Raw genomic sequence first — 26015 nt, 5'->3', positions numbered from 1 at the left:
CCTTACAAACACACTTTGGTTGTTAATCAATGGGGCTTTTCATAGAAAGTCAAAAAATGAGTGAAATGCTGACATTTTAAAGCCACCTTTATGGGAAATGGGACAGCAGCCTTGACAGCTGAAAACTCATTTACAGCAGCAATCTCCCATCACAGCCAAGTTCTGAATACTCACACTCTATTCACAAGGTGTTAAACCCTTCATTGCTTTCCTTCATTCATTAGACAGAAAGAAGGGACTTCAAAAGAAATGGACCATCTTTCAGTACTAATACTCATCAAAAGGAGTGTCAGTGTATCTACAAGGAAGGGATAAACAACCATCATCATATATATGCCACCCCACTCTTAAAGGAAAAGTACATTCTTTTCCCCCATTTCCTTTAAACCAAAGTTTCTCTTAGAATTTCTTTTTGACACAGAAAATAACTTTATTTTATACCCACATATATATATTTGTGTGTGTATAAATATATTTCTCCCAAACAAGACTAGAACCCCATAGAATCCCTTATAAACTGAGCTTCATTGTAGATTTCAATGCAAACGAAGCATATAGAGACAAAGCCACTGTATAAATGCATATATTTTTCACTAACCTGTAAGTTAAATGAGGAGTAATGTGTCAGAGTAACAACAGCTTTAGGTGAAGTAGTTTTGCTCACAGCCATTTGAAATGCTTTGAACTGTAGATCATTCAGAATACTTGCTTGTCCATCCATCCATCCAAACATCCTTCCACATACTGGTAAATAAACAAAATGACAAATTACCAGCTCCAAACATTGGTTTTGCTTATGAACAGAGTACTTAAGATGGAAAGAACAATCCTGTAACATCCTGCATATCACGTTTCTAGATCAAGACTTCTCATTTCAGTTGAGGAGATGCAGTGAACTTAAGTTCTACTAATGAATCCCTACTTGGCACTGCAGCAACCACAATTCTCTGCCAATTACACACATGAGAAGTATAGTTTATGCAATAGAAAGGACACTGCTGTGAATCTCCACATACACAGGTTAAAACGTCCTGTTTGGGTTTTTACTGCATTTCTGTAAAATAACAATGAAGAGTTCTGTTTAGGATGGATTAAGTTGAAAGCAGGAAACATTTTCAGACACTCCCCAACTTTCACCTTGCCACAGAGTAGACTTCAGTATTGACACTGTACAGGGAAAGAAAACTGCTCAAAATACTCTCTATCATTCTTGTTTGAAATGTCTTTTCCAAGAGATCAACTAACGCAGGCAGGCCTTAGAGAATCATTTTCTTCCTTTGGCTGTAAATATCCCCATGGAAACAAGCAATGCTATCAGACAAATGAGAAGAAGCAGAGGAGGCTCAATGAAATCCTTCAAATACGGAGTCTCCAGAACCAAAATGGGACAGGACAAGCCACCCAGAAAACATGAACTCTGCAAACCGTATCACAGCTGCAGCTTGAGCTCCCCATCCCCTAACTGCTTTAATCCAGTCATTCATTCTACACAATTTTTTTGCTTTAAGTATCTTTAACAGACAAGAAAACCAGCACAGGTAACTCAGGGATATTAAACATTCCTGAGACCCAAGTATGATGCAACAACCCACATGGACATTGTCCAGGACACAGACTGAGCTGGCAGAGGTCTAAGGTTTCCCACAAGGCAGCTGAAACCACAGCCAACCCCCAGATCTCAGGGGCAGAGAGACGTACAAGGTTTCTTTGGGGGCCTGACTCAACAGACTTCAGGATTTGCAACTGCAAGTATTTTCAGATACAGACCTGCAGTTCTCAGATGTGAAGCAGATGCCTTTTAACAGATTTGAAGGAGAGAAGTTAAGCAGCATTGCCATATAACTAACTGCATACACAGCAGAAGTTGTCCACGTAGATGGGTAACATTGCCCTAAATTGAGGCATAATACTTCACATTACCATCCTACATGTGCACAACAATTAAGGTAAATTAAGTGATTCATATGATCTGTCAGAGGCCTGTGATAGAATGGGAGAGAGAAGCGAGGAGCTCAAACCCAAGTTCATGCTACTTCACTTTTAACATGATCTTTAAAAAGTTGTCCTCGCATATCCAAGTATTAAAGAGAACACAGACCTCATCTGCTCCATGTTACTTACATGTTCCTTTAACGCAACCTGTAAGATCTGCTCTTGCCTGTAAGCAGTAATATTTTAACATCCACATTCTGTCTGTCTAATGATTTGGTTTGTTTACACTTTTAACTTCATCAGTTAAATACAAATCTGACCTCCTGCTCTGTATACACATACTGTTTCTGGAGTTGGAGCTGTGACAAGCACATTTGCTGTTGCTGTATGGGAGGAAAATCGTTCTGTTCAAAAGATAACCCAGTAAAAACCCCTTTAAACTATTTCTATTGACAGTGGAGCTTGCCATTTCTCCCCACCTTCCTTAGAGATGGCATTTATGCAATTGGCCATGACTGCTACAGTTCCAGCCTCAGTCTTCTTAATTTTCCACACAATAATTCAAAAACAATAAAGATCCCGAAAGATTTCCTTGTAATGCCCTAAAATTCATACAGAGAAAACAGCTCACTTTGGTTCAATATAGGATCAGAAATCATCAGAAGCTGCCCAAACACCCAGTCTCTCTGAACACAGGATGAAGTTTGGGTCTCTTGAATCCCATCAAGATCTTCTCATCACTACCAAGACACTGAACAAGCATTCTTGCGCTACTTCAGCTACTGTGTTCTACGTCCCAGGCAACAGTCACACTTAGCTGCTGCTTTGAAAATAGACAAACTTCCAGGGTTTTCAGTTTTATTGGATGCTTCCAACTTTAATAATATACAGATACTCATTTTTATATTGTTCCATTCAGATCCTCACATAATTCAGCCATTCTGTCACATTCAAATAAAAAACAGAAAAAGCACAACTGAAATAAAATAAATTTGTAGGCTGAAAAAATCCATTATAAACTTAATATTCAAGAAACATTCTCTTTATAATTAAAACCCTACTTTGTAATAACTAAAGTAGGATTTAAAGAAAAACTTGATTTGCATTTTTAAATAGGTGGCCTTTGCGTATACTTTTAATCATCTCATATGTACAATGCCAACCAGTATCTCTGCCTCCCTGTGACAGAATACCTGAAACAAACCAAAAAGACACCGAAAAGGAGCTTTTAAACCAAAAAAAGAACAATAGTCGTTTTCCAGGAAAATACAGTATAGTCAGAACTTGAAACACATGCTTCCCTCATCTCTATTAAGGCCTAAGAGACAGATGTGCTTTAATAAAAGCAGACAGTATGAAGAAAAGTCCTTCCACTTTTCTCTTCAAATTCCTGTAACAGCTCATCTATTTCATTTTCCATGTCTTCTGTGTGCTGTATCTAGAAAAGAAAAAAAATACTAAGCAACCAGACTCCAAGGACATGATGTAGCTTAGAAAACTGTAATAATGCAATGCTTGTGGCTTACTGTGCAATCTAAACTGGGTGCTTTAGTGAGATTCCCAAATATACATATATTCTGGATCATGTTTATCTGCATATCCTTCCTCCTCCAACCCACTGAACTGGCACTTAACTAGTACTTTGTTGAGTAGGCAACATTCATCCTCGCTAGGTAACAAATGGAAGCTTCAGAATAGCTACAAGCACACTGAACAGATGGTTAAAATTGCAAGTCCTTGAACCCTTTTAGGCTTTTTGAATCTGGAACGGATTTAAGACCAGAATAGATCAAACAGGCTAGAGTAAAAAAAAAACCAAAGCCCATTGCCACACTGGAACAGGTGAACTCAGCAACTTGCACACTGTAAAAGGACTCAGATCCTTCCTCTGGTCTCCTGACAGTTATATCAACTGCTTTGAGTGCAGCTTATTTCAGTCTTAAAGGACTGAAAGCCCCTGAATGTGGATAACAGAAGGCACCATTTTTCTCTTCCACATCATACATGCAACAGAGTGGTACTACAAAATACACCTACATAGGATGTTTTTCCAAGTGTATCATGATTCAGAATGCAACTCTGATGCTTAAACCCCACGTATCACAACTGCTTTTGAAATGCTGATTTTCCCATAAACAGTGTTTTGAGTACAGGCTCAACCTGTGCAATGGTTACACACAGTGCTCTGTGATACTGCTTTTCATCAGTGCTTTGGTTTAAATGCACACACACACAGAATCCACTTTGGAAGCCATGAACTTTGTCACAGTTCCTCTGCACAACAGCTCCAAAAAATAACCTAAAGAATTTGGGAGCTTACACCTTTTGACAAGGATTTTACTTAACTTTTGCAATATGCAGCATCTTCAAAGATTACTAAGCAAACCCCAACCTCTGTGCAGTCAGCTGGGTCCAAGGAACCCACAGGCAATGAGCCCTCTCTACTTACACACTGGCAGAGCTCACAGATAAGGAATGCACCCAGCGTTGCCTCCTCATGGTTATCCTGAATGTCCACATTGATCACATGTACTGGCTGACATGTCTCCTGCTCTCTGGAATTTAAATCTATTTGAAAACAAAATACATGTAACAGCAAAATTTTGAGTGGAATGGTACCATATTTTACAGAGTATTCTTTTAAAAGTACATAGACATTGTGTAAATCTTCCTTCTTCAGCTGAAGAACCACTCAAGGTTCTTCCTTTCATTGGTTCACTGGGCATTACCATGAAGTTGAGAGATGCATCACTGGAACATTAGCAAGTGGCTGTTCTTCACCTCCCTTCCTCAGGATATTCACCTAAAACACTAGAGTGAAAGCTGCTTTCTATGTGAGACATGCTCACCTTGCTGAAGATCCATTCAAGCACCAGGGCAGCTGCTCTCAGTACTTACTAATACATTTCAAACACTCCACTTAAAACATTCAGAACACTAATTGATCAGCTTGCAGAAGCCCAAGTGGATCGTGCTTTCTATTGCTTGTGACATGACCACTAAGGATGGAAAACGCAAGGTAACAGCCTTTTAAAGCATGTGTATGATACTAGTTCAGCTGGTTAGACTTCCAAAGTGAAGGAAAACCTTAAACCTCACATAAGCCTGTATTTCCAGAGAGAGACAGGCTTCTAAGCCCAGGAGCTGAATCACTGTTGAAGCCCCATGACTTTCAGTGAGTTCACATCAAGGTTGCTGCATTGTCTTCATGCAGAACCCAAACCCTGAGATTCTTCTGGTGTATCTCGCTTTGACTCTCATAAGGGCAAAGCTGCTGCATGTTTGCAGAGGGTAAAGCACACTCAAGAACAGTTTCTCCACCTGTACAGGAAGATTTTGTTGTGGATAAACTGCTTGGTAGATCACAGGTCTGCAGAGAAGGGAAAGGAAATTGCATAAGGAACACAGCTTAGACTTCCATTTCTCCATCAACCCAGGGTGGAAAAATGCTCATCATATACAACTTGCTAGTCCATGAGCATTTTCCAAACAAAACTGTATCTGAGTTTCTCCAAATGCTTATTATTTCCTTATGCCATCCCTTAAAACTGCCATACATACACATTCTGTGTAGCTGCCAACACCAGCATCTCTGAGAAATAAGTATTCAGCCACCACTTCTCTGGTACATAAAGTCTACATCAGAGGATGGCGAGCTCGTGTCCCTGCTGGTGTTCAGCAGCAGTAGTCAGAGGAGAGAGATATTTCCAGATTTGTGAAGTACTCCACGAGGAGGAAAGGGGGGGGAAGCACTCAAAGTTAACTTGGTTTATCAGTTCAAGGTCCTTACCTTCTACTACTTGATCATAGACTCTTTCTTCACACGTTAGGATCAAATCAAAAACATCTTTGCAGTTCTGGAATCTTTCTGGTCGTGGCTTGATTCTCTTATTTCTGTCCAACATGTGTAAAATCCCATTCTGTGTGTATCTGAAGTTGCTCGGGTTAAGTAAAGTACCTTTACTTTAAGAAAAGTCATGTTTTTGAGCAAATGACCAGAACAAGTCAAATCATTACTGTATCTTTAAAACAAGATCATTTATGTTTGCAAATATAAAGATCAGTGACCACTAAAAATAGATTCCTAAGGCAGCAGCACGACCCCCACAGGGTAATTCATGCAGCTTCTGGATTTCAGAGCCCTGTCACTGGCATTAGTACAATAGCAGAGACAGCTTTAAAGGCCCTCATAAGAGCAGAGCTCCTCAGAAAAACAACTTTCCTTGGGCAACTATTTTTATATCCATAACGCTTAGAACACAGACTTCACTGTTTGTGAGAGCAGAATGTCCTACATTCATTTAAGTCACTGTCCCTCACTCCAGGGGCCTCTATCTTCAAAGTCAATTCTATGGCATTTCTATTGTCCAGCGCACATCTGCATGAAGTCCTGCTCAGGGCTCAGGTTTATGCAACTGAGCTTCCAAAGAAAGCTCAATAAATCATAGGAGCATAGTCCCTTAAAAATATCCCAAGATATATATAAATGGAAATGAAGAAAAACACTGACTTTGTGCCTGTCAGAGCTTCAGTCACTGTGTGAAAGGAATCTGTTATGCTGCTTGGTAGCTATATTTATGCTGGTACTGTAACCCTGAGGCTCAAATTCACATCCTGTATCCCCCTTTCTGAGTGGATTCACTTATCCTACTGTCTTCTCAGCCTTCCACAACATGCAGATTCATTAGGACCACACCAGGGCTGACTGTCACATAAATCTGCTCACTTGACCAAAACCAAACTCGCTGAAAAGGCGAAGTTTTATGGGTAAATGAGGAATACCGGGATAGATTTTGAAGAAGAAAGCCTGGAAACTGATGCATCTCTTCCTTGCTTTGAAGCAGCAGTATTTTTAGCCATCTAAGTATATAGTTTTAAATTAAAATAGCAGTAAGATAACAGCCTAATTTCTTGAGATAACAGAAGGAACTTGAGCAAAAAACCTTCATCATTAGTAGCACGTATGTAAGAGGTCATCTTGGATTTTTTGCTTTTTGAAAAGGCCATATACATACCTAGTAGGTATCTTAATTCTTTTCTGAGAACAGTACTAATCCTTTGTAAAATGCCAACAACTTTCTGTCTCCCTGTTTGCAGTCCCCCTCTGGTATCTCTGTTCTACTGCCCTGGGTAGATCTGTCCCTGCTCATCTATATGCTTCAAGGTGTTCTTCAACAGTTTTCAAGCAAACTGCCTCCAAAGCTTTTAAATCTTTGAAGTGTTTAAGCTCCATTCAAAACTAAACCCATCTTTCTACCCGTAAGAGTTTACTTGATGGAAAATACATTCAGTTCTTGAAGTGCAATGGTGCAGACACATTAAACTTCTTAAGGACATTTCAGTTTTGAATGATGCACTGTTTATCACAAATATGGTGTCAATCCTCTCAGCCAACTGGCTACTACTGCATTTCTTTTCTTCAGGTCCCCCCCAAGCCTTTCACCTTCTTTCCCAAAAGATTTCTCCCTATATAATTACAGAACTGTCTTTTATAGCCCAAAGCTACCTCACAAGCAGCCCTTGCACACCAGCACCCCTGTGAAACTCTCACTGGGTTTGTCATGCCTGAAAGAAAACCCACTTCAGTGTAGCCATTTCAGACCTCTGGTTATTTGCAAAGCAGGAAAGCGACTGCAAGAGCCATTTTCAAACATCTGGCAAACATCTGGTTCTGTTGCTCTGTTCACTTTGAAGGTGAGCCCCACCTGGGCTCTACAGGCCTCATTTCTACATCATGCAGCTCAAGGGGGAAAAAATCCACAGCGTCCCACACAGTTTTTTGGGTTCCTTTTTTTCCCTTTCTAGGATATAACACTGCTGGCATCTGTCCCCCAGCTTTCCTGACTGAGCTTGGAGACAGGATTACGCATATTCACAATCCCACACAGTCAAGCTTGCTGCTTCACACAGTCAAGCTTGCTGCTGCCAACTTACAGCTATTTTTTTTCCTCCAAGGGTCCATCTGCCTATAAAAGGAGACTGAGATAAGCAGTTAAGATTCATGACACTGTCATATTTGGTTCTCTGGAATCTTTTCCACCTGGAAAAAGAACAGCATACCATGCTTGCAGCAAGCAGGGGGATGTGATCTGCATCATTGTTTTCAATGCATAATCATAAGCCAGCTTCTTTCTCTTCATGAGCTCAGGTGAACGCAAAGATATGACAACTTTTTAATGGCTTCCACCATAGTGCCAGATGTTGAGGCTTTTAAGTGAGGTTCTGCTTTCCTTCCAATAGATTTCAGCTCCATGCTCCCTGCCCCCTGGCACCTCTGCTCTTTCTTTCAGCAGTCGTTTCTTCAGAAGGTACTCACTAAATCTTCCCCTGGCTTTCAGTGCTGCTTTGTTGTCTGGCCACAGCAGCCTTCTTAACACTACCATGCTCAGAAATGCATCCATTTATCTAAGAGGCATTCACTTACTGCAAACTATTAGTATAGTAAATCCATCACATTTTTACAGTGAGTCCAACTCAGGTATCACCTTTATTGGAGTAACTATGCTTAACAGACCTACAACATAATGAAATGTATGCATGACAATTCACTGTTGGAAAGACTTGGTGTAAAGAGGAGATGGTGTAATGCATGTTGAGTTTTGCCAATAGACATGGCATTGTTCCTCTTTCTTACAGAGACAGGTACATCCAGCTATTTCTACTGTTACTGACTGCGTTCTCTTCATTTACTTAAGGATATCACATAATAATGTATTGATGAAGATATTACTCTAATATGTATGTGTGTGTTTAGATTAAAACCTTAAGGCTTTCACAGCTTCTGACTTCCTCAAGTCTGGTGGGGCCCCAAAGCTGCAGGCTACATACCCACACATCACTGAAAGCAGCAAAGATCCTTAGTTTAGCCTAGAACTCAAGAGACAGACAATGACTTGTCAGTGCTGAACAGCTGAAATTGTAGTTGCGGATGAAACTGGAAAGCTACAAGCTGTCAAACAGAAAAGAATGGGAGCAATGGCCAAGTCCACTGCCAAAGAGCTGGAGAAGGGATATTACAGACTGAAGACAGAACAGACTTACCAGAGACAGAACACAAGATGGCCTCAAAGATGTGGCTTGTTTGGTTATGCCAAACCTTGTGTACTTGATCCAAGTGTGAAAGAGGAGCTTGCTTTTGATTGCTGGAATCTACAGTCACTTAGCAAGACAGTTCACAGTACTGACAACTCCAGCACATGACATGAACATGTAACAAAGGAATACAGAAATCATTATGGGGACCAGCAGGCTAGCTGGTTCCTAAGAGGGTTCCTAAGTGTCACACTTGACTTTTGGATGCTCTTCTCAGGCTTAGAAACAAGTGCCAGATTTCAGAAGACGAGCAGCAAATGTTGTAGGATTGGGTGGGGGGGAAATACTGAGGTAGCTGTGAGATGTCTGTGAGAAAAACATTAGTCACTGCATCTCATGTCTCAGAGAAACGGGGTCTGCAACAACTATTTTCAAATTGGTTTCTGTTGTTGCCATTGCTTTGTACTGCAAAACTCAAAGCTAATTCTGAAGTAAATAACAGTTGTAGCTGGAAAGGGTAACTCTGACAAAGCCAAACACAAGCATTACAAACTGAAATCAATTAAGCCATTTCATTTAACGCATTGGGGAACCTGGAGAACACATTCATGAAGACAGCAGGACCACTTTTAAACAGCGGCATGCAGAGCAAAAAACATGCTGGATGAGGACTTCTAGTGCAACACTACAAACAGGAGACTGAAGCACAGAGGGATGTGGTTAATCCACAGTTTGAGTACCAACCAGCTCTGCAAAGTTTACACACACACAGCTTGTGTGCCTTGGGCAAACACTTCTCACAGGGGTCATCAGGATGTCTCTGTTCTTGCACTAAAGATCCTGAAGGCTGCCAGTTCCATCACTGGGCAGCAACAAAGCTGGAACAGCTTCTGCCCCCCCACCCCAACTTACTACTGTGGAAAATACAGTACTTTAAGCACTTCAGGGTTTTCCACTGAATGATCTCTACACTATGTCAATTAGAGGCACATGGCAGCAAGATAGTCTGAATTTCTTTCACACATCGTGGACTTCAACAATTAATACTACTGATTTTAACACTACTTTTACTACCTTGCACCCAATCGGTCAAAATAAAGCATCCCATAAAGTAGCAGCATCACTTTTGGGGAAGATAAGCACCTACATGCATATTTCTAGTAAATTCTCCTTTTTGTTGACTTTCAGAAACCTACTGCAGGCTTTTTTTGACAAGAGCTCTCATGCATATGAATTTCTCAGGGCTGCCAGAGCTCTACCTGGGATATCAAACTCTTCAGACACTTTCTGCACGTACATAAGCAGCACACATAAACAAGATCTTCCAACGAGCATCCCATGCCAGTAACTGTTCTCTACATCGAGTGGGATTTTATAAATACAGCTGTGTCAGCCAACTTGTTTCTACTGAGATGGAAAATATGAAACTGGCACAGACCTCTCCTGCCATTCCCATGCTAGACTTCCAGTTTGCACTGCTAAATGCTTCTTTATATGCTGGGCCACTGCTGAAACCTGGCTGTATTTAATCCACTTGAATAAATCTGGCACCTGGATCCCCAACTGCCAAAACAATTCTATTTGAAATACACAAGGAGATCTGCTGTCCTTCACAGAACAGTGACCCAAATAATTCTGCCAACACTTGAAGCATGTGCCTGCACACTCCTGTGTAATCTAAGAGTACAAGGAGTATGACCAATGTAAAATGGTAACAGTCACCTTATTTGGATTTCTCTTACCTTTCACCTTTTTCTGATCTTCCTTCTATCTAGATGTGGGTTATTGAGCGTATTTCCAAACACATCCAACCAATCTTTCATTTCTACCTGTTAGGGGTTTTCAACTGTACCTGTTAGGGGTTTTCAAAGTGCTCCTCTGTAAGCTGCTGAGAGATGTTTCCTGCCAAGCTATGTGGGCAAGCTACATAGAAGTGAGCTTTCAAAATGCTTCATAAAAGCAGGTGACATAAGCCATCTCTGCTGTAGATTATCAGAGAAGATTGACACAGTTCACTTCATTTCTATGATTTGTATCTTTGGCAGAACTGAGAAATTGTAAAGATCAGAATCAGTAAACAAAAATGACGAAGCATCAAAGTTTCACTTGTTCTCCCACTGACCATTGGAATGACAGCTCAGAGAAGAAGCTGACAACTGTTTATCGGTTCAAAATCCATGAAGAAAACCAAATGAAAACATAAGATAAATACATGCACAAAGAGCTTACCTGAGGTAGAATTTCATTTAAGTTACTCCTCAAGACTGAGCTACATGGCCCCAACAAGCTGCGTGCAGACACTCACAGATCTCAGGAGTTCTCCTGTGCCCCCACAACACAGGAGGTGTTGTGACTTCCCCCATCAAGCAACTCAAGGTTGCTTTGCACAGCCTCCAGTAAAGTGGTCCAATATAAACGGTCCATGTACAAGGGTAGTTCAATGATCCAGAATGTCAGGAATTACTATTCAAGTATTATGGATCCTAGAGCTTTTGTTACAGGTGGCAGAAGTTTCTGCAACAAACAAATGGTGTTCAAAAGAAACCGGGAAGTGGTTTAGAGCAAGATATTCCTGTCACTGCCCACTTTCCTTCTAACAGCTTTTCCCCATCAGTGCCTGCGCTCATTAGCTCGGGCCATGAATCATCTGGTATCAGTATCTTATGCCACTTTCTGAAAGTGGAAAAGCACAACCAAGAAGCAAAATCCAAGATCTTATTGATACTACAACCCTCTTAATGAAATGAAAGTCTAAGCCCAATGGAAGAAAGATCATACATAACCAAAGAACTTAAGAGATGTGAAGTGGATGTTAAGGGAAAGCAGAGGAAACCTTCTGGAAGAGATGACTTAATACTCCAACTGTTGCTAGAAGCCAAGCCTGACTCCAAGACAGGAAATGCAGTTTCTCTGCAAGAAAAACCTAACTGCAGTGATGCCTGACCAAGATTTTAGCACCAAAAGATCCTCCTTCATCACCACCCTACAAAGACAGAAAAATTACTCCTCTATACAGCCTCACTGCTGCTGGGTACCCCCTCTTCTCAGCTAGTCCTAATCCTCTTTGTGTTTATTCCTCTTCATGGGCACAGAAGATGGTGTCTCAAGTTGGACTGAAAAGTTTTGGGAAAGGCACAGAATCTCTCTCACACACAGTTCTACAGCAAGGCCAACCTAGTTCAATGATATACTTCGGTTGGCTTTCCTCTTCTTCTGTAGGGAAATAGATTCCCATTTTGTTCACCTAAACCCAGTGAAGATCCTGTGCATGAGAACACTTCAGATTCCCACTCCCCTCAATTCTGGAACCGCTGTATACAGTCCCTCAAGCCAACGCTTTCTCCAAAGCCAACACATTTTCCTCTACTGATGTTCTACCACAACACATCAGTTAATAAAGCATATCATCTTAGGCAGATGGAAGATGGGGATAAACCAGGGATAAGCATCAGCTATGGGAAAACCATAATGCTATGCAATATTGCAAACAAGTATTTCCTGGCAAAGAGGTCTGTATATGGCAGAGAAAAATGGTTCCACTTGTCCTGAATGTGAAGGGTACTATTAAAAAACCCAACCAACCAACCACCATGCATCAGCAATAGCACAAATGTTCCCATATGGCCATCCAGCTTAAACATGGAGTTCACACAGAGAAAACTAGATCTGAATCACCTAGATATCAAGGGAGATGTACCAAGCCAGCTTTGCTTCTTCATTTTCCAAACATTTTCATGCTAACTGAAGCACACCTTTAGTAACTTCTGGAGGCATGTTCCAACCCCCTCCCTCCAATTTTGTATTATCATGTAACTATGGAGCTAAAACTGGAATCTTATCTACAGTTAAGAGATCAGGTGAAATTAAAAAGAGGAGGTTAAAGTAGGAACCAGAGGAGGAGGGCCAAGCTTGCAGAGGTGGGCTGCCTACAAATCCTAAATCCCCTACCTACAGAAATCACTCAGGATCTTTCAGCTGAGGGTCACAGATTGATCAGTGTTGAGAAAGGGATAGAAGCAATCAATCATTAAGTCAGTTAATGTTGATAAAGAATCCAGCAGCTCCTGCTGCAGAATTCCGGACATATTTCCATTTGAACAGCTCCTGTCCCTGAGGATATATGCAGCTGCTGCTGCAGATTTAAGGTGGCATTTAGGAAGTTCCATCCCTGACTAGTTTTTGCATTCAACTGAAGGCAAAGTTCAGCAGTTTTTCCTCTGTTTTTGTTTAATCTTTAAAGTCCCCACCATATAACGAGAACCAAGTCCTTAAAATCCTTCACACGGCTTTGAGGGGCAAGTGATCACAGTGGCCTGTCTTTGAGAGGTCCAGTTACACATGCAAATACAATATAGTGTATCTGTACTATGCACAGAGAACTCCAGAGATAACCACACAGTGTGCTCATGTCTCCTGCAGGTGAGTAGTAGAACCCTCTGCTGATACAGAAATAAAAAGAGGACTTTAAAACCACATTCAGAACAGCCTTAAATGGCTTTGTCAAAGCCCTCTATTAGGACTTGGGGAATTTAAATGCTGTATTCTAAAGATGCAGTGGTAGATGTGGATACTTATTTTAACTGGAAGGCTTAACTACCACATCTTAAATTGCTTAAGTAATTCCATTTTAGATACACTGCAACCACCTACTCAACTGAATCTGTATGCCTGGCTCCATTAATCCCTTATTCCTGTGCTTCTGAAATTCAACATATGCCTTCAAGATATGTCAGCTTGTATTTCACTAATTACTGCAATGAAGGTGCTTTTAGTCTCTGTGGAGTGGGATTTTAAGTTCTCCCCCATTTCCACAAGTGAATAGGAGAGTTCCAGTGGATCTTTTCACCCTTAACTTTGCCCTGACTAATGTCCAATACTGCAGAAGCTCATTTCTGTTAGAGACTACTGGTTTCTACAACAGGGGTCATTCATTTGGCTGGCCAGAGAACATTCAGTTTCTCACAGCCACAACTTCACGGAGTACCTAGCATCTTTGGGCCCCTATTGGCATACAGAACTGGAAGAAGGACATCACTCCTGAGGCACTCCCACTGGAATATGGGAGCAGACGGCTGTCACCAAGAAATACTATTCCAAACTCCAGGGAAGGGCTACAATTGAGTCATCTCACTGGGCTGATGGAAGCAAGGGTGGGGAACAGAACAAGCTGCTAAACTGTATGAGAAAACCACACCTTCTTTTGTTTCTCCATCCCACTCAGAGCCCATCAGAAGAGCAGACCCTCCCACCCTTCAGCAGCAGGTAGCACTTGCATTGCCCATCACCTCTAAGAAAAGAATGCTCACCTGAAACCTCCAGAGCCCCCATGACCCTTGTTCAAAAAAAATTACTCCACAACCCCCTGATGACAGTAGGCCTGATTTTGGTTACTATAGAGGTATTTACCCTCAAAACATATTTCTGGCAATGGAGCTGCTTTCTGTGCTGAGTCTTCACTCTGGAAACCTTAACTTATCTGCGAATCAAAAATGCGAAGATGTAGAGGCAGCTCTTCTTGCCCCGTTTCCCCCTGAACAGCTATTGTTTGAACTTGCTTTCTTTTATCTTGAGAAACAGTTTAACTGTAACACTGCATATACATTTGGGGAATGCAGCAACTAGGTCCAGCACGGAGCAGAACAAAAATGGTAACTTCAAAATATGCTGAAAGGGGCGGGAGTAGGTAGTTTTTCTGATGGTTTTCTCTCAAAGCATTGCTGTATTCAGTACAGCAGCAATGAGGAATGCAACAAGGAATTTACAAGTCGTTAGCACTTGTCAAAATTACTTCTCAATTCAAATAATTTTATCTTGAAGAAATTCTTTTTTGATCAAGATATGGCACACCTTAAGATGGGTTTGCAAGATTTTCCTTTTCTTTGTAGGCAGAGGGATAAAAAACCCCAAACACCCCAGCACATCACATGGGATTCATTAAGACTACACCTTACATTTTGATTTTGTTTAAAAAGACTTCTACTTAAGTATTAGGAATCAAACACCCTGGCAAGGGTCACTATTCGTGTGGAACACCATGCAGAAAGGTACTGCAATGTTCCACCAGTTCTCATTGTGCTCTACAGCTTTAACCAAACAGCCCAGCCCTCCTTAACAGGAGTCTTTTGATGCCAAGTGGAAAACCCTCCACCACCCTTGGAGCATCAGGAGCTCAAATTGACTTTCTGGTCAGCAGATACAACAGTTTGCTGAGTAGTAGTAAGCCACAATATCATGTGTGCTACCCAACAACTGTAGAGTTAGCTTCCCAAAAGTTCCTGGGTTTGCTGACTCCTTGGGTAACAGCTTGAGTGTTTCTACCACGTGCCAAGTTTTCTAATCTCTGATAGCCTAGTCTTCTCACATGATTTTGGGGAGGAAAAAAAATGGAGTAAGACTAAACAGGTTATCTGAGCACAGTGAAGATATTGAAACCATATTAACATTCCTGTTGGATCTCCAGATGGCCATACCCAAGATTTTAGGAAAAAATCTTGCAGCACTAAGAAGTGCAGAGATTGCTCTATTAAACTACGTAGATTCATTTTGGGGATTCTTTACTCTAAAGGGTTTCTATCTTTTAAGTATAAATTCAGCATATCCCCAAATTCCTTATTTTGGGCAAGTTTCCTCCTTCAAATTTAACACTACAAAATTAAAATCAGATCCCTTGTTGAGGAAAGAGTATCCAGAATGAGTCCCCCAAGTTTGTGGGTCTGTGGGTTTTCTCAAAACCAAATGAAAATTCAAGTTGATTTTTAGAATTTTTTGGTTTTGTGATTTACTTTTTTTTAGCGTCCAACTGCAAAACGTGCAGCTGGACACTACTCATGGGTTTAAGTAGTGTGAATAACCTTGATCACTTCTGCTGGTCAGGATTAAACATGTTATCGAGCTCTCCTATGCCCATTCGTTATCATATTCTATAGGGTCTTTTTTTTCAGTGCACAGATCAAATAATGTATCAAGAAATTCTCAGTGAGAAGGGTGAGCTCTTTAATGAAACTATCCTCTTTCCCAGAGAAGAGTATACAGGAAACCTTACCTGGCAGATTGAGCTAAATACAACACTAATGACAAGGTGGTCGTTCTTCACATATCCACTATCAGGGCAGTCTTTGCACTGAGAAAATACGATCCACAGTGAAGGTAATGGACAATCTGTGATGGTATTAAAGTGCTTTCATTCAAGAGCTAAACATGGTAACACACTACAAAAGAGCATTTTGAATGTGTGCATTGTAACTCAACAGCAATATACAAGGGAGCACTAGAGGCCCATTGTAAGGAAAAAAAAATAAAAAACCCCTCCTATAAACTTAAAACATTTTAAGTTCTCCAGTCAAGCAACTATATATTCCTAATGCATAATGCCAAATAATGAATTACACCTTTCAAGGATGAACCATATTGGATTTTTTAAAGAGGCCATGCCACAGGGATACAGTTCTTTGTCTTTCCTAAGCAGATCATTGTACATCTGATCATATGTTGTTTTGAAATCATAAACATTCGGCTTGTCCGGTGCTGGTCCTGGCAGTTTCACATGAGTCCCTGTTCCAAAGGATCGGACACTGAATCCTCGTTTGCTGGAAGACAGAAAGGGAAAGGGGGAGAGAAAAGGCAATTAGAATGGAAGGACTTTAAACATCAAAGTGCTGAAAAACATAGGCTGAATTTTAAATACACCTCTTAGCAATCAGTCAAGTCACAACCAAACAAATGGGCAACTCATCAGCTAAGTTGCCAGTTGTACCCAGCGTGCACATTTCTTTGCAGTTACAATTGAAACTCCCATACCATTTCTGAAGAAAACATATAAAATATTAGATTTTCTTAGAATTACTGTACATAGAGTTTTGGTTATATCTTTTTGCTTTCAGGCATCTTGGATTTGCAACACGCATGTGTTCTGTATTCACTCTCAGACAATATACTATAGGCAGTGATGTTTTTGTCCTGATAGAAATTAACACCAACTGCTCAATACTTAATTATTCCGCTAAGTTGCTGGACTAACTACATTATTCCCCTCACTATGTTGCCAAAACTACCTCTAATGTCATTTAATTAGCTGAGTACAAACATTTGTGTGCCTCAAGTGGACTGAAAAAATACGCCATGTCATTTAAAGAAGTGGGGCAGATATTCTGCTGGCTGGTGGCTAATGCCAGGGAGAGCTTCATTCCATTCCTATGAACAACTGTATGTTTAGTAATTATAATTAAAAGAGAGGCAGGAACCTGTCTGCCTTTAAGGATAATGGCAAAATTTCTGATTAACCTATAAACACTTATTTGACCCTCAACAAATCCTTCAGTAATATTATAAAACATTACAATGTTTGCTAAATAACAGGACAAAAATTATACTTATTTCTGGTGGCCTAATGGACAAAATTACATGTTAAAAAACCTCTGGCTTTGTAATGATAATCTAATTCTTGAAACAGGTCAAGAGCACAGTTTAATCTCAATTTTTTAGACTCACACTTTGAGTAATTTAGCAGAGACTGAATAGAGCAAGCAATGTTAAATGAAAAAACAAGCACACAATCTACTGCCCCTAACCCCCACCAAAAAAAATCCATTTATTTTCCCTGCAATACTTCCAGACCCAAGTTTTTATTCTACTGCTTGTGTAGACATGGAAAGAGCCATGATATGCACAGAAGAAACTGCAGTGCTAAAGTACTGCTATTTCAAATTGATCAATATGTATTTCTCATGCGGAATTTCATGCTTTGACACCAGCAGGTGCCAGGGTGCAGCTTTTATACTATTTATGCACTAGCTGTACTATTATGAAATATTCTGAAGATGTTTCAACACATTTCTTGCAACAGTTGGGGGCGGAGGAGAAGGAAGAACGCACAGAACCATATTCAACAGAGCCTGCTCTTCTGAAGCAGCTGGACAGATCTAGTTTAGTGAGTCATTAAGTATCTGTTGTCATGTGGCACATAGCCTTTAACAATGAATATTTTCTACAAGACAATGTTTATGTGGTGTTCGCTCTTGGCTTAACAAAACTACCCAGAAGATGGAAAATAATGAGCATCAACTTTACCACAAAGAGTAAAGGGTAAGATACACTGCTATCCTGTCCTAGCACTGACTCCTGAAAATGTGAAGCTTGAACATTGACCTGTAAATGCTGTAAGATTCTGGGAATGTGTTTCTATTAACATGATTAAGACCAATGTGTGTAAACTATCAACATAGTGAGTAAATACAAGCCAGTATACAGATCTCATTTTCAGCAGGTACGCTCACCTCACTGCAATGAGATCACATGCACTACTCACATGCTCATGAGTTTATAGACTTTTAACTGAAGAACCTGTAAAGAGTCACTGCATTACCCTCCAAAGAATCTCACAGCTCACAGCAAATACTGCTTCTGATGGGGGACACAACTGCTGCTGAACGCAGAGATCAACACAGGACTACACTAACAAAGCAGTAACACATGACAGAGCTGCTTCTGTTCTTATAATGGCCAGTAATAACTGTTACTAGACACTAAAGCAAATGCAGTAAACCCTGCAGGACCACCAAAGCTGGGAGCGGTGAAGATCTTCAGGACAAATCACTAATTTTAATACATCACCTTGCATAACATGTAGCAGGAAAATAACTGGCATCAACGCTCTCTCACTGCAGACCCCTTCAAAAATACCTTGTGTTAGCAATGTAAAAAAAAAAAAAAAAAAAAAAAGACACAAAAACAACCCCCCAAAAAAAAACCCCGCAGTATTGAACAGCAGGAACAGGCGCACTGCTAGCTGATTTTGACTGAAATCTTTAAAACATTAAAATCTTGCTGTAATTTGCATTATCACTGATAAGCTGTCAAATTGAAGTGCTTTAATATATAGAAGTGTTAAAACATTTCTTTCTTCTTGAGGGTTTATTAACACAATTTAAGATTTCTAAATTAAGGAATACAAATTCCAATACCTCACTGCATTCAGCTGCTACCAGGTAACGTCAGTAGAGAAGCTGTCTAGTGACTTACGTCAACTGTGAAGGTTGCAACTTAACTTCTGTTATGTGGTCAGTGTTGCACTACAAATCCTGGCACCAATACAAGTACAACTTTCAGCTACGAGGACTTCAGTATTTAAATCTAGTTACTGTCACTGCAGATCTCCTATTCACACTCCTAATTTCTTAACACACTTCATTCCCTAAAACAAAGGAACATTAATATAGATTGAGCATGTACCTGTACCCTTCATGTTTTCATTATCAGTAGTAACACACAGACCCTGAACTCAGAAGACTGAGATACGATATCTATACCTTAAGAGCCTGAAAATACGAAGTTATCAGAGCACCTCCTATACACTTGGACAGTGTGAAATGATAACTTCCTTTTAAAGGCCATCAGTGTACTACCAAATAAATATACACAACCAGAAATATCAAAGTTGATGCATAATAAAGATTGGTAACGAGAAGTGTTAGCATTCCACCTTCCTCTATGCTTGAGGAACTGTGGCTTAAACCTGCATAATCTATAGGAAAAATCCCCAAACCCTACACACAGATTACAACTACACTTACAAAAGCAAGCAATGTTGGGTGAGTAAGATTTGACCTAGGGACTGGTTACAGACAGATATCCAGTTTGACAGCTTTTAGGGAAGGATTATGCCTTTCACATAGTCCTTACAGCTCTTCCTCTTTTCCCTGTGCTTTAATGTCTCAAAATACCCCTATGGTGATGGTAACAGTTTTATCAACAAACTTCAAAAGACCTTCAGTTGAATTCTGTTGGAAGATTAGAACAAAATGTTTAAAACCTGGTTAATTAGAAAAATATGTAAACACACTACAAAGCACATGGGAACTACTGAACCAAGATAACACCAGAAACTGGAAGATATGAAAGAGATCCAACATATGCGCTTGTTTTCCACAGGCACAAATGGCTACATGAAAGTATCAGGTAGAGAAAGGATGAGTGAGAAATTCAGGTTGGAAATGAGACTCATTACTGGAATGAACCACTGCAATTTAGAAGGATAAAAAGTCTGTAAGTGTCCAAAAAAAAGTAACTCCTATTATCTGGTATGTTAATTTGAAAGAAAGAAAGAAAAATAAACCTAAACACACAGCACCACCCCCCGAACTGCTTAAGTGTGTGAAGAAAGCATTTCAAGTTAGCTTTTCTGAGTCCAAAGGAGAAAGACCATAAGGATGCTGTAAAATGTAAATGCATCAAGATGTTAAATCAAGCCTGTTTAAACCACTTCATAAATTTGCACGTTCAAGAGGATAAACTACCAAGAAGAAACACAACAGCAAGAAGTGATGGGCTGCAGGTACTTCCAAGAGATGCCTACCAGGTAAGTGGAACATTTCACATGGATGTTCTATGTAGAGGGCTAAATTTGATGTTTTATAAATGTATCAGAAGTTAAAATTCAGACATTTCTGCAAGACCATTTTTGCTTTAAAAGGCATTAGCATCCAATTCAGTGCAACTTTTAGTAGGCATTAGGTAGGCCTAACATTAGGAAAGTAAAATAAGCTCACCTTACTGTTAAATATTTTTCTCTGTGAACCGAGGAATGAATTAAGCACAGTTACTGTAAAAACTCTACATGAAAACTCCGGCCTCTATAAAACCTGTAATTCATTAAAATACTGAATAGACCAGAGGCGTTAATTCTGAAACCTGGCTTACAGCATTACAGAAATGTAAAAGACTCAAGACAATCACTTGAACAAAAATATTGATTTTTATAAATACCCTAGCATAAATATGCGCAAAAATAAAAGCCTATATAAAATACTTCTGCAAGACCCTAGGCTACAAGTTACAAAGCACTGTTTATAAATGTTCATGAAGATGCTCACACTGAAGGCTGGACTCCAGATTCTCTTTCCAAAGTCACCTGCAGTTCTACAGGATTTATATCTTTTAAAGTCTTGTAATCTGTTGAGGAATACCTTTAAGATTCATTTATTCCTAACTATTCTCCCTCTTAATTGTGTTCCTTCCAACTGCAGTGCAACACAGAGCAAGAGATTACCCTGAATTGAAGCCTGCATTGGCTCAAAGCCTGCCTTTCCCAGAGATTCACTGGCAAATGACCATTCTCATTGTGTGGGCTAGTTATTTCTTTAGAAGAGCAATTCATCTCTGTTTTGCTATTTATGCTGTTGTTGCTATAATTACATAGGATGTCACTCAAAATAAAAATTTTCCAAATGCAAATGTTTTGCTACTTTTAATTAAAGTCTTACGGAAGAAGAGACTTCTAAAAAACACCACCACATTTCCCTGTCACATTTGTCAGAGAAACAGTCACACCGGAAGTGATTTATTACTTCTGCAAAAACAGAGGAAGAAAAAGGCCAGACATTAGAAGTAAATGTAATTTTGTCCTTAGCACTAAGGTTTTGATTAAAACTCAGCTCCAGGATTATTAGCAGAAAGAAACCAACAGAAAAATAGCACTCTTCCCCCCCAACAAAGAGCCACTAGTAACATTGTGTTTTCAACGAACTGTCACAGCTAACATCTGATGCCAAGTTTGAGCATTAACAGCCTCATACGCTGCTCACAGTAAGATTGCTGCCAAACCAGATGCTTCTATTATTTATTCCTCTCAAGGCTGCTGTTTTTATTTAAATATAGCACACAATTTACACGCAGTGGTTCACCTTACTATGCTAGCACTATGTAGCACCTAATGTGAATGGTACACTGCGGAACTGTAAGAAAACCAGAACATCTTCATCGCGTTCCTGCAGTGTACATGGAAGGTTTAATAACAAGGTTTAGGTCTCTCCTGTCCATTAGTCTGTCCCCAGCCTCCCCTCTTTTGAGCTCAGCCAAGCTGAGAATACTTGTAGTGCTAAACAGATGAACCCTCATAATCTCAAGGAAATTTAGTATGCTGAACTAAACACTTGTTTCCAGATGCCGAAACACGAGGCCTGCTCTGCGCCTGTCGAATTCCCCAGCTCGTGTTTTGCAGGGCTGGATCTGGAGGTGTGCCAGCGACGGTGGAGCAGAGCCTACCGCCCCGGCCCCTCCGGCGAACCCAACCTGGAGCTGGGTCCGGAGGAGGCCGGATGTAAATAGGACCAAGTCCCCAAGCCTATGGGCCCAGCAGGGCCAGGCGTGGACCCCGAGCACACGCTCGGGCCGCAGCCGGCGCGGCGCCCCGCTGCTCTGACAGCCCACTCGAGCCCGGCTCCAGGGCAGGCACGGCAGCCAGCGTCCGCACCAGAGGGGCCAAGGAAGCGGCCCTAATACGGTCCGGAAGGGCGGCCCGCAAAGGAAGGCGGCCGGAGGGGCCTACGACGTAGTCGCGGGGCCCGGCAGCAGCGGATCAGGCCACGCCGCCGCCGGCCGGAGGAAGGAGGGCGGTCGGGCAGGCCCTGTTTACCTGAGGATGTTGTGCGCCTCCATGCTACGGTTCTGGTTGCTGGAGCACACCACGGCCACGCGGAGCGGCGAGGAAGGCATGGCGGCGCAGGGAAGAGCCCAGCTCCCTCCCCACGGCTCCCAAACCCTCTCGGCCCCGGCCGCGGCTCGCACAAAATGGCGGCGGGAGCGCGGCGGCGGGCGGTGCCGGGACGTGTCACCAGGGCCGCGCCGCCCCGCCGCGGCCAACCGCGGAGCGGGCGTCAGGGGGCGGGAACCACCGCCTCACCGCGCGAGAGGCGGGGCGGGGCGGGGCGGCGGAAGGTGGGTGTCGCCTCCGGAGCGGCCCCGGTCATCTGCGGAAGCGGTTGCGCGTCCCTCTGTGCCCAGCAGCGATGGGCAGGCCACGGGCTGCACCGGCGAACCGGCGGGCTCAGGTGTACACCGAAAAAAGCAGATCGTTTAGCCTGAATTCGTGGATCTTGCTGATTGCTGAACTGAAACCACCACCAGACTTGTCAGCCGCTTGCTGAGAGAAAAGCCACCACACGGCTGTTCCCTGGCGACTCTATTTCCTCCCATCCAACCGCGTTCCCGGTTTTCTAAGTGGAGCAAGAGGCTGGAAACAGCGCTCCACAAACGGTTCCTGACCCACCTTCTGATTTCCCGCAGGACAGCCCCGCTATTAGCGCACAGCCTCTTATCCTTAAATGATAAAACTTTGTCCTGACGGAGTATCCAGCTACCGGGCGTTTTCCACCAGGGCAGCTGTGAAGCAGAGTAAAGCACTCCTATGAAACTACCTCAGGGCTGGTGCACAACAGGGAGTGGCTGTGAGAAAAGGTCCAGCTTTGCTATCAACTGCCATTAAATGCTGTAGATTTGTACTACTCTACTGGAGACAAGAGCATATATAAAGTATTTTACTGGATAAACATTCACACACCTCATGTAAATCAAGCACGAACATTGGGACATAGGAAATGTTTGGTGACATACCTGTCTGGGGTAGTGTCTTCACAACCACAGCCTTGTACTGCTGCTGTGTCAGCCTGTGGCTCTTTCCGTGTCGAATACAACAGTTAAACAATGCCAGCAGAGACAACAGCAGCTTTTCTGCTTAGTACTTCTGTGGTTCCGAGCCTCAGGCACATGTATATGTATTCATGTGCTATTAGGGTTCAGCTGCACATGCCACACAGACACAGGAATGCAGTATTTTGCTGTGACCTCATGTTATACATTCGAGTGGCCCCCAGTTCCAAGTCCCCTGATTTAGCTCTTAGACAACCCTGTGTCATTCAATATACAGGCAATTTCCAACATCTGGAAAGAAATTACTCCAAATTTACAATGTAAGGTCTTGGGTCTTCCCATCTTCTTCCAATATGTGCCCTATTTCCATACTTCACACCAGTATAATTCCCGTCAATGTAAGCCACATTCTTGTTTTCAGAAGTATGTAATTCAAGCAATCCATCTTTATTCCTGAAAAAGTCTTTCGGCCAGTTTTCTTTCTCGGCACTAGATGGCAACCGAATATTGCAGTGGGTCTCTTTGGCTGGGCCATGGGTGACAGATCCCGGTTAAGAAGGATTTGGATGGAGAGCTGAATCACCCCTAAGAAGAAATAAATTGGCTCTGACACCCAGAATAAATTCCATCTCCATGTCTGTGCTCAAAAAACTCAATTCTGAGGACTGGAAGATGAGGCAAGAGAAGGCATGGCTTCTGTTATGTTTAATAATGGAGTTCTGTACTCTGGTACCCTGCAATGCTTGAGAAACGGAACAGGAGAGATGAGCAGCCAAGACTTCAGCAGGATGCAGAAGTTTCCTCCTTCATTCCAGAAAAGGTCCTTTAGAGCAGTGAGAGCACATCAGCAGATTGGTGAGGTGAAAGCTTGTCTCTTGGTGTATACAAAAAACGGGAGCAAGACAAATGCAGAAGACAAGGTCAGGACATTGAAGAAAGAATCCTATTCCTAGCCTAGCTGAACTTCATCAAACAAAGCAGGACTCTGTGCCCAGGAAGAGGTGTTTTCTCCTCAGTGCTTCCTAACAGTATTTTCTGCACCCCCATTAATGCTTTTCCCCCTTCCCAGCTAATTCTTTCCTCCCTTCCCTTATGCTTTGCACACAAGCTTTTCCCCTCCAGCACCCTCCACGGAAAGCCTTTCCTCACAACCGATTGACACTTCCCTCCAAACACCTCCTCCCTCACACCCCCAGCGCTTCCCGACGAATCTTTCCCCTCTCCCTCAGCTCTTCCAGCGGAGCCTCTTCCCGTCCTTGGGCACCTCCTCACGCAACCCGCCGCTCTCCCTTCAGCACCTCGCTCGGAACCTTGGCCCTCCCCAGCGCTTGCCAAAACCTGTCCCACTTTCCTTTTGAATTTCCCGCTGTTTTCCTCAGTGTTCGTCGACTTTCCCGATGGAATCTTCCCCTCAGAAGTTAGGGCAAAACGTTCCCCTCACATCTTCCCGCCTCACATTTCCCGCCTAAACGCGTCCCCTCAGCGCCTCATGAGGAAAGCTTTTCCCCTTCGTCCCTCAGCGCCTGCCTCCCGCCCGGATAAACGCTGGTTTTCCTCCTTCTCCTTCGCTGCTTTTCCACATTACCCGCCCATCCTTCTCCTTTCTGCATTCCCCATGGAAATCTGCCTTTCTGTTCGGCCCTTCCTGCAAAAACCTCTCAGCTCTCCTCTCAGCCATTCCCACTAAACCTGCCCCGCTGGCTGCAGTGCCGGCTCTTTCCTTACTTCTTACTCTGCAAAGGCACCCTGCGAATCATCTGGTAGTTCTGGAACAATTTAATTAGTGAATTGGTTACTTGAATTAATTGCCTGAATGTGTATACCTACGTTTACAAAGGGTCTATAGGTCCAGAGATAGCCTCTGGAAAAGTCTCCCACCAAAATCACTTTTGGAGGGGATTTCTCGGCGCATTGTATAAATACTGTACTATACTGTGCCATCAAATGATATCAAATTTAAATCAAATGTAAATATGTACCAGCAAAGCAGGCTGAAAACACTGCCAGTGAATTTTAAAGGCCAAATATGTGATATGAAAATTTCTACATCAAAATCCAATTCTTTTGGGTGAAAATAAAATGAAACAAGGGGTTTGGGCAATTTTTTCCCAGATGAGATCAATGTGTAAAGACAGGAGATGCAGTGACCAGAACTATGACGGAACAAGACCAGTCAGGGTAGGTTCACTCAGGCTAGAAAGACCCCATCCAAGCATCACTGCTGTAATCCCTAAGCCTTTAGCAGGAAGGTGACACAGATAACTGTTACCTGTCACTTTTCCACCTTTCATCCCACTCTTCCTAACCTTTCTTTTGGAACACAGTGCCAAAGGAGAGCAGCAGTTTGATGTCTTGCAAGACTCCAGGTCTCCATGGAAGCAAAACACCAGCTTTCACTTGCACCTCCAAAGCAAGCCGAGCAGCCTTGCCTTTTATGTCCCACAAAGAGCACTATCATAATTGAATTAAGAGAGATGCTCTGCCTGAGGCACAGACTGTTTCCTCCAGAAGATTCAAAGTTGGGGTCAGGCTGAACTTGGCTGCTAATATTTAGCACAAAGCAAGGGGAAAAAAAGGCTTGCTAACAAGTATATCACTCGATTTGTACTCCTGAAGAAGCAGGGCTTGAT

The 26015-nt window shown here is 42.0% G+C and overlaps 1 protein-coding gene across 1 annotated transcript; it reads right to left on the bottom strand.

Moving 5' to 3' along the window:
• Positions 1-635: 635 nt before the first annotated feature.
• Positions 636-22594, bottom strand: SSU72 (SSU72 homolog, RNA polymerase II CTD phosphatase). Its single transcript, XM_080631293.1, has 5 exons — positions 22373-22594; positions 16407-16550; positions 5723-5862; positions 4382-4500; positions 636-3370 (listed from the first exon to the last, which is right to left on the bottom strand). Exons 1-5 carry the CDS (start codon positions 22450-22452, stop codon positions 3269-3271), a joined length of 585 nt encoding a protein of 194 aa, XP_080487419.1. The 5' UTR covers positions 22453-22594; the 3' UTR covers positions 636-3268.
• Between the last annotated feature and the right edge of the window lie 3421 nt (positions 22595-26015).

The sequence above is a fragment of the Psittacula echo genome (assembly GCF_963264785.1).
Source record: "Psittacula echo genome assembly, chromosome: 17".
NCBI classification, from domain to species: domain Eukaryota; kingdom Metazoa; phylum Chordata; class Aves; order Psittaciformes; family Psittacidae; genus Psittacula; species Psittacula echo.
The sequence above is the reverse complement of the archived record's forward strand: the minus strand, read 5'-3'. Positions and strand labels throughout refer to the sequence as shown.